Source organism: Haplochromis burtoni, unplaced genomic scaffold, assembly GCF_018398535.1.
Source record: "Haplochromis burtoni strain Fernald_Lab_line unplaced genomic scaffold, NCSU_Asbu1 Contig_609, whole genome shotgun sequence".
In the NCBI taxonomy this organism is placed as follows: domain Eukaryota; kingdom Metazoa; phylum Chordata; class Actinopteri; order Cichliformes; family Cichlidae; genus Haplochromis; species Haplochromis burtoni.
The window spans coordinates 282389-291628 of record NW_024582970.1 but is presented as its reverse complement, the minus strand read 5'-3'; the positions used below and the strand labels follow the sequence as shown (position 1 = coordinate 291628).

The 9240-nt window shown below is 44.4% G+C and overlaps 1 protein-coding gene across 1 annotated transcript; it reads left to right on the top strand.

Moving 5' to 3' along the window:
- The first annotated feature begins 3114 nt into the window (after nt 1-3114).
- On the top strand, nt 3115-7226 carry LOC121812476. The gene is made up of 8 exons (XM_042214770.1): nt 3115-3128; nt 3215-3562; nt 3762-3913; nt 4001-4298; nt 4439-4584; nt 4809-5052; nt 6418-6596; nt 6674-7226. Exons 1-8 carry the CDS (start codon nt 3115-3117, stop codon nt 6733-6735), a joined length of 1443 nt encoding a protein of 480 aa, XP_042070704.1. The 3' UTR covers nt 6736-7226.
- Nucleotides 7227-9240: the final 2014 nt, after the last annotated feature.

Sequence of the window (9240 nt, the reverse complement as noted above, 5' to 3'; positions counted from 1 at the left end):
AATGGCATGACCCTGAACTGCCACAGCCCCTGTCCAATGGTGAATGCAGTCTTAGGCCTTGCTTCGGGGGCTAGCTCCACCTGCCAGTAACCGCTGCGTAGGTCGAGGGAGCTGAACCAACTGGAGCCGGTAACGTAATCTAGGGCCTCGTCGATCCGCGGCAGCGGGTACGAGTCCTTCTTGGTGACTGCATTGAGACGGCGAAAGTCCACGCAGAACCTCGGGCTGCCATCCTTCTTCCCCACCAGAACCACGGGTGCCGCCCATGGGCTATTGGACGGCTCGATCACCCCAGCCGCAGCCATCTCACGGATCTTCTCTTCCGCTACCTGCCGTTTTGAGAGGGGCAGCCGGTGTGGGCGCAGACGGATGGGCTGAGCAGAGCCGGTGTCGATGGTGTGCTGGACCAGACTCGTCTGCCTACAGTCTTTGTCACTGGCGGCAAAGATGTCCACATTCTCGTCCAGGAGGCACCTCAACCGCTGGCGCTGGTCGACGTTGAGGCCTACGCTGCTGCGCTGCCAAAGGTCATCAACAGCCTCGATGGTCTCGGTCGAGGGAGGTTTGTCGGGCTGAGAGGCTGAGGCTGAGGCGAGTGGAGATGACCCGGAGCCACCGGCATCCGAAATCTGCTGAGCGGCAGCTGCCCGACGCCTGTCTCGTCTGGTCCCCGCTCCCTGCTTTTGGCCGCGCTGGAGGGCAAAAGTCTCTGCGCCAAGAGTGATAGCCAGCTTCGCGGTGTCGACGCAGGCCCCCCAGCGGCTCAGCAGATCCAGGCCAATGATGCACTGGTCTTGAATGTCGGCGAGCCAGAAGTCGTGCACCAGCTCTAGATCCTTCACTCGGATCCGCAACGGTTTCTTCCCCCGCATAACAGTTTTCTCCCCCGTCACTGTCATCAGCTGGGTGTCTGTGGGCAACCAACCCTTCACCAGTGGCCCGGATGTTTCAGGGAGCACGCCAGGTCGTATCAGGGAAATGGTAGACCCCGTGTCCACCAGGGCCTGGCATGGCTGGTCCTCAACACAGCAGCTCAGGTAGAGTCCCTTGAGGTGCCCAACTCGGCCCACCACTGTGCATCGTCCTTGGAGGGGGGCAGGAAGCTGGAGCGGTGGTCCCCTCGCTACACCGCTCCCTCCTCGTTTCCCTGAGGCTGCGTAGTTCTGGTCTTCGGGGCTGGTGCTGGGCAGTCACGCGCCACGTGGCCAGGCTCATCGCACCGGTAGCAGTGGTTGGTCGGTCGACGAGGACGCCTCCGGGGCACCGAGGGTTGCAGCTGGGATATCTCGTACCTGCTGGTTAGGTCGCGAGGTGAGCACCAGTCCTGAGGCATGGCCAGGCAGACGTGTTGGCGTTGTCGCTCTGGGAAAAGTCCTCGCAGAAAAGCATGCAGGCTAAGCTCCTCACGGGCTGCTGCTGGAAACTCCGGATAGCCACGACAAGCATACAGCAACACGTCTGCTGCAAAGGTGCCCAGGCTCTCCTCCGGCCAACGGCTCCGGTTGGTCAGCCGCTCTCTGCTCTGATCAGTGGAGTGCCGCTGCCCGAATCACCTCCCGAGTGCCGCGGTGAGGGCCTGGAGCTCATGCTGCTCTGCCGGGGCTAGATCAAGGAGTATCTGCAGTGCATCTCCCTCTAATGCTAGCGCTAGGTGTGTAGCAGTCTCCTCTTCACTCCAGCCACTATGTCTGGCCGCCAGTCGCACTTGTGAGAGGTAGGGCTCTAGCGGGGTTAGCCCGTTGTATTTCGGTACCTTAACTGGCGTGGAAGGCATAACTGCTCGCGGTTGGGGGCTTGGCGTGTGGGTCGGCAGATGTAGCCCATGAAGCATTGCCCTAACATCTGGCGTGACGGGCCGCCGCCGTGGTGCGCTCGCGCCATCGGGGCCCGTCGGGGGACTTACATGGCCGCTCACCTCCTCTCTCTTCAATCGCCAGTTTCCCAAGCGGGGAATGTTCTCCTCGACAGCTTGCTCCAGCCTCTGAATGTCTCTCTCCATTACGGCGAGGGTGAGCTATCCCACTTCTGACACCAATGTGGCAAGCTCAGACAAGGAGGAGACAGAATTCCATTCGGTCTTGCTCCCCCGCCCTCTTAGCCAGGGAGCACCGCCATTTATTTACATCTGCCAGAAGAACACTGCTGCTAGCTCACTGCTCAGCGCGGAAACAGCACAGCAATAACAACAACACACAGGGCGCCCTCTGACCCTGGAAGGACACACCGTTGCAGCAAGAGGGCGTCACCTGTCACTATGGTAACATAAACAAAACATAACTGTAAAAACAGAACCCCGAACAGCCCTGACCCGCTACAATACCATATATACACATATATAAATACAGGGAATACAAAAGGGATAAATAGAATAAATAGGAATAAGAATACAAGGGAACGGCACATTTCAAGTGAGTCTATTGAACATATATTTATTACTCTCAGATTTAGCCATTCTTATATTTTGCTTGTTTTATGTTATTGTATTTTTTGCACAACTCTGTTGCTTGTGAAGCTTGCACACAAGAATTTCACTCACATGTACTGTACCAGTGTACCTGCACATGTGAAGTGACAATAAAAGTGATTTGATTTATTACACCGTTGGTTATTAACAAAAACTATTGCACAGTGAAAAGGCACTACAGCTTACTTGTTCCCCCATCCTTTGTCCCCGTCTCCCCTCCCTCTCCCCTCCAGCGAGGAGTTAAACAGTTTGATGGCGTGTGGGACAAAGGACTTTTTAAGTCTGCTGGTCCTTGACTTTGGGAGAAGCAACCTGTCACTGAACAGACTCCTCTGGTTGTTTATGGCCGTGTGCAGAGGATGCAGAGGTGCCCAGCATGGTCCATAATGTCCATATTGCACCTTAATTTGTTTTTATATAAGTGCGTGGAATGAGTCTTCAGTTGAATGTTTTTTAATAGGCAAAAAATACTTAAATAATAAATGGCGAGTCGAATTTTTGTCTTTTTTTTCTATTTTTGCTGATCCGAAAATTGATCCTATCTGTGACTTAAAACCGTGATCCGATCCGAACCGTGAGATTTTTGATCCATTGCACCACTAATTCTGATGCTGATAAGGAAGACTATAAGTGACTGAGTAAAAGTACCAATGAAGGTGTTCGTGTCAGGGTGTTTTTGATTACTGAAAAAATATAATGATGCTTTAATCCTTATTTGTTTTGGGGTTTTTTGTTTTTTTTACCAGTAAGGGTTGTCAGGGCCCAACCAAAAGAAATTATTGTCCTCTTGGTTTTCCTTCAAGGATACCCATTACCCAATGTGGCACTCAAAGGAGAAGCTACCCAGTCATCTACACTCTCTTTTGCCACTGCGTCCAAAGCCATCGATGGCAGACGGAACTCGTTCTATAGCAATGGGTTCTGTAGCCACACGGCTGAAGACGAGACCAACCCCTGGTGGAGGGTGGACCTGCAGCGAAGCTTTACAATCACTGCTGTAAAAGTCACCAACAGAGGAGACTGCTGTGCTGAAAGACTGGATGGAGCTGAGATCAGAATAGGAAACTCACTGGAGAACAATGGAAACAATAATCCCAGGTAATTTTATATCAGTCAACGTTCATTGTGATTTTTTTCTTTGTTTGTTTTATTTTAGAATAACTTGAACAGCAATGTTTCAGCAATTAGAATATACATATTATCGACCACAGGACTAGTTATTTACTTGATGTTCTTTTTCCTTAACATGAAGTCCAAATACTAACATAATGCTGCCCCCACACTCTCTGCTTGTCAGGTGTGCTTCCATCTCACATATCAAAGCGGGTAAAACCTACACATACCGGTGTGATGGAGGCAGCATGGAGGGTCGCTTTGTGAACGTGTTTCTTCCTGGACAGAAGAAGACTCTCACCCTGTGTGAAGTGGAGGTGTATGCTGCCCCAGCAGGTAGAGCTTTAAGTGACTGGATCTGATCTACTGAAACACATCTGCCTGATACTGATTCATACTTGTTTCTTCTTTTCAACAATTTAGTTGAACCGCTTCCAAACGTGGCCTTAAACAAACAAACAGTACAGTCATCAACTTGGTATGGGCCAGTGTTTGGGCCCTCAAAGGGTGCTGATGGGTGCAGGAATGGAAACTTGTTGGCAGAATGCTGTACACGTACTTTAGAAGATCTGGGTCCCTGGTGGAGAGTAGACTTGCTGGCTGTCTATAAAGTCACTGCTGTCACCATCATCAACAGACAGGAAGGTTATACAGAAAGGATTCTTGGGGCACAGATCCTGATCGGGAACTCGCTGGATCAAAATGGTAACCAAAACCCCAGGTGAGATCTGATTTCTGAGCATTTCTCCATAACCATTAAGTTAAATTTTTTTCTGTACTTAAACAACAACAAACTAATGTTTGAACATAGATTAGAAATCAAAACTGACATTTTCTTTGTTGTTTCTCTACATCCATCAGTTGTGGCATGATCGAATCATTAGATGGTACACCAACATACACATTCCAGTGTAATGCAATGGAAGGTCGCTACATCAGTGTGATCATACCAGGATCTCCGAAAATTCTGACGCTGTGTGAAGTGGAGGTGTTTGCTTCTCTGCCTGGTAGGGTCTTGTTGTGCTATTTTTGGAAGTTCTTTGGTTGTTGTGTGTGCTCAAATTATGGTAACAGTTTTACTGTTGTTACCCTTTTTCTAATATTTTATCTTTGCTCACAGTTAGCTTTCGGTGTCGAATTTTAATACAGAACATTGCAATTTAAGATGTTAAAATAAACGGAAAACAATAAAAAACCAAATATGGTTTCTAATAAGAATACTTCCCTGCAGTGCCAGATGTTGTCATTCCTCCACCTCCTCCCAGCCCTCCTCCGCCTGTGAGCCTGCAGTTTGGTGGCAGGAACGTGACGGTTGTGGGAGAGAGGCTCTGCTGGTCTGATGCTCTGATGTACTGTAGACGTTATTACTGGGACCTGCTCAGCCTTCACAGCCAACAGGAGCAAAGCGAGTTGGAGCAGCTGCTGAGCCTCGTTCCTTTCTCCCTCACAGACCACGTCTGGCTTGGACTGCGCAGGTACTGATAGCTATAGATTCATTTAGTTGATGTACATCTACAGATCAGTGAATCAGCATGACAAAATATAAATGAGATGGTGGAGCTCTCCAATCACAAGTGTAATAAAAAATATCTATTAAAGAACTAGAAATAATGTCAGATGACCCCAAGGAAATCAAAGAAATAACAAAATCAAAACAAGAAAAGCTAGAAAGAAATGTGAACAATGTATGAAGAAAATGAAAATAACTACCAATTGTTCAAAGAAGAAATGATCTCTGATAACAATAAATTTTTTCTTATAGAGTGCCGAATCACAACAACAGCCTCAAGGTGCTTTATATTATAAGGTCGACCCTATAATAAAAAAGAAAAGAAAACCCAATATTATGACCCCCTATGAGCAAGCACTTTGGCAACAGTGGGAAGGAAAAACTCCCTTTTAACAGGAAGAAACCTCCGGCAGAACCAGGCTCAGGGAGGGGCGGGGCCATCTGCTGCGACCGGTTGGGGTGAGAGAAGGAAGACAGGATAAAGACATGCTGTGGAAGAGAGACAGAGGTTAATAACAGATATGATTCAATGCAGAGAGGTCTATTAACACATAGTGAGTGAGAAAGGTGACTGGAAAGGAAAAACTCAATGCATCATGGGAATCCCCGGCAGCCTACGTCTATTGCAGCATAACTAAGGGAGGATTCAGGGTCACCTGGTCCAGCCCTAACTATATGCTTTAGCAAAAAGGAAAGTTTTAAGCCTAATCTTAAAGTAGAGATAGTGTCTGTCTCCTGAATCCAAACTGGAAGCTGGTTCCACAGAAGAGGGGCCTGAAAACTGAAGGCTCTGCCTCCCATTCTACTTTTAAATACTCTAGGAACAACAAGTAGGCCTGCAGAGCGAGAGCGAAGTGCTCTAATAGGGTGATATGGTACTGTAAATCTATAAGTCAGATGCTTTGTTTTGTTGTGTATACTCATTTCCACAGCTGCCTTTCCCAGACAACAGCAAACCTGCTCTAACATAGGGGTGGCAGAAACTTAATTGACATTATTTAATCCACAAGAAATTTGAAAGAAATTTCTATTGATTGATTTGTACACTTTTTTTTTTTTGTAGTGAAATTCTTCTTATTTATTTTTTTTTTTACTCCGTTTGGACTGAAGTGTTATACTGGAAAGGCCAGCCTTGAGTTTGCAGAATAACAAAATGTATTTAGTGTCTTCCTGACCATACAAATTAGTAATATATATTGTTATTTTAAAGATAAATATCAATCATGTAGCTTTTGTCAAACTCAATGTAAACAAGTGCTGCCTATGCTCTATCAATAGCAGTTTATCCATTCAGTTTAAATCTGTTCATATATTTTTCTCTGTCCAAAAGATCCCTCAGAGGAGACGATTGGTTCTGGATGTCTGGATATTCCATGAATTTCTTAAATTGGCCACAAGATTTTGTTCCTGACAGCTACTCCAGCACCTGTGGAGGTGTGGCCAGCACGGACCACTTCCTCTGGCAGGACCAGCCCTGTGAGGAGAACCTCAACTTCATCTGCCAATCAGGTTTTACTTGCAACATGTTGGCTTGTGTACAACCCTTGTGCATTGCCTTAATTTAAATGTAACTCATGTCCTTTCAGGTTCTGACGATGCTGTGCAGAGAGTTTATTTCTCCAGCACCAAGGATCCAACAAATCCATAAAGGAGATGACACAGTATAAACTGTGATGCATAGTTATTTTGTTAGAAATAGTTTATATTTGAATTTGTTTTGCACTCTTTTAAATTCTGGCAAAAGTTCAGTAACTGCATAGAACACTGTTTATCTTTTTCATATCGCCAATCCTGATGACAACACATTAAGTTGAAGTCATGTGTAAATAATTTCTGTCTAAATTTCTGCTGTTTGGTTTGTACTATTTCTCATGGGAATTATTATAATTATATTTATAAAAAGCAGGCGAGCTTATTCCTTTGCATTCTATATAACAATAAATGCCTGCAAAAACTAGGTCCACGTTATAGTATAGTACACTATAGTATCTGTAGTATGGACCAAAGTGATGAACTTACTCTTGTTTTCTCTTCTATGGTCACCTGGGTTGGAAAAATTTTAAGGAGCTGTTGTTATGTGTGATAAAGATTAGTTTGTGACAAATTGTAATGTGAATGTGTTTTGTTTAACATTGATAAGATGGATTTAATGGATTGATGGATTGATGTGTGTGTGTGTGTATATATATATATATATATATATATATACACACACACATCAAAATAAGGACAAATAATTACGATAAATCAAATCAATTTACAGTACTAACATGATGGTGAAAGGTTTGAATAAATAACACCAACTTGCATCACTAATGTATCCCCCATCTTGGTTCTTGTCTGCAGCCCTAACAATACAGTGAAAAAAAAAGTTAATTGAAGTCTTCCAAATGCAGAAGTCTTAGACTGATGGTAAGAAGGTAAAGAGCCTTCCAGGCCTAAAGGTGTATAGATTTCTGGGTGAGTCCAACAGATACAAGATATGATGTATGCTGGTGGTAAAAAGGTTTTAAAACTATTGATCTGAACCTTTTTGTTTGTTTGTGGAAGCAATCTGCTTAAACATACATGTGTCATGAATGTGAGTGTGCTCATGAACCAAAACAGATAAAGGAGTCCAGTATGTGATTGGTAATCCTCATAAGAACACTACAGAAGTAACAAGAAAGTCTGCCTGTCATTTAAAGTGTATCACTAATCGCTGTTTAATTTAATATAATAAATATTGCACTAGCTTGGCCCATGTCCTCATCTTAGCTTTGACAGCGTTTTTTAGTAGATAAAGGGAAATGGCTTAAACATGGACTGAGCTGTGGTTTGGGGAAGGCATCGGAGGGCACAGACACGAGAACAAACAGCTTGTGTAACCTGGGGGTCATATGATTGGAGGCAATCTTTGGAGGCAAATATGAGTATGGGGCACTTCACTGGTATGTGAAAAATATCTTAAAATGTATTTAATGATGTAATTTTTATAGCAATAATATGAATAAATGTCATCCTAGTAATAGTATGGCTCAGTGGATAGCACTGCTAGATCACAGCAGTAGTGCTAGCACTGATCCCGATCAGGATCTGTGCCCCAAGAATCTTTTCTATGTCTGTTGATAGCACTGATGAGGTTTCTGGGTTGTAAACCTTGGTGGAGCCCTTCTTTGTGGAGTTTGCATGTTCTTTATTCGCCCGTTCTTTCACAGTTTTCTTTCAGGAGTTCCAGTTTCTCCTGGTGCTGAAAACATGCTTGATTGCTGCCTATGTCAGCCTAGCACACTATTACCAAGGAGAATCTCAATCTAAAGAGTTCACTCCCTCATTAACTAAATGCAAAATAAAGGAATAATAAAATTGATGCAGAACAGAGTGAATTCTACACCAGGCCCGATGTTGCTGGAATCTCAGCTGGAAATTCACCAGTGATAAGTGATACTGAAAGTAAAGAAGAAAATCATGAGATCTTTTTATGTACTGTAACACACGTGCCAAATACTGATTCGTGCTTTTTCAAACCTTTCTACAATCTTGTGGAACTGCTTTAGAATGTGCCTTTAAACAGTGCTATAGGCCATTCTATGGGCTCTCCACAGAGAGGACACTATACTCATACTGCCGAAGATCTGGCTCCCTGGTGGAGAACAGACTTGTTAGCTGTCTATAAAGTCAGTGTTGTCACCGCCATCAACATACCAGATGGTTTAATGGAAATTATTTTGGGGTCACAGATCCTAATCAGGAACTCACTTGAGCAAAATGGCAACCAAAACCCACTGTGAGATATAATTTCTGACATTTATGGATAGAATATATATTTTATAAACATTGGCCTAAATATTTATCACTTATTTAAACAGAAACAAATAGTTTTGATTTTTTTTTTATTTGAGTTTTGAATATGAATGAGAAAAACCAGAATTGCATAATTTTCTTTGATGTTTCTCTAAATCCATCTGGTGTGCCATTATTGAATCATTAGAAGGTACTGTCCATGGGGTGGGAACTGGGCCCCAATACAGTAAGTCTGGATCAGCTCTCTGTTTAAAAAGTCCTAATCCCTGATCCTATGAGTGTTACCCAGCAGGCAATACAAAGTTCAGATGGAACTAGTGATGTGCGATACCACTGATTTCCTTTCCAATCTGATACCAAGTAAAATTCA

Coding starts and splice junctions, on each gene's coding strand:
- LOC121812476 (XM_042214770.1), top strand. Junction 3,914..4,000: donor GGTGTATGCTGCCCCAGCAG/GTAGAGCTTTAA, acceptor TCAACAATTTAG/TTGAACCGCTTCCAAACGTG. Junction 4,299..4,438: donor AATGGTAACCAAAACCCCAG/GTGAGATCTGAT, acceptor TACATCCATCAG/TTGTGGCATGATCGAATCAT.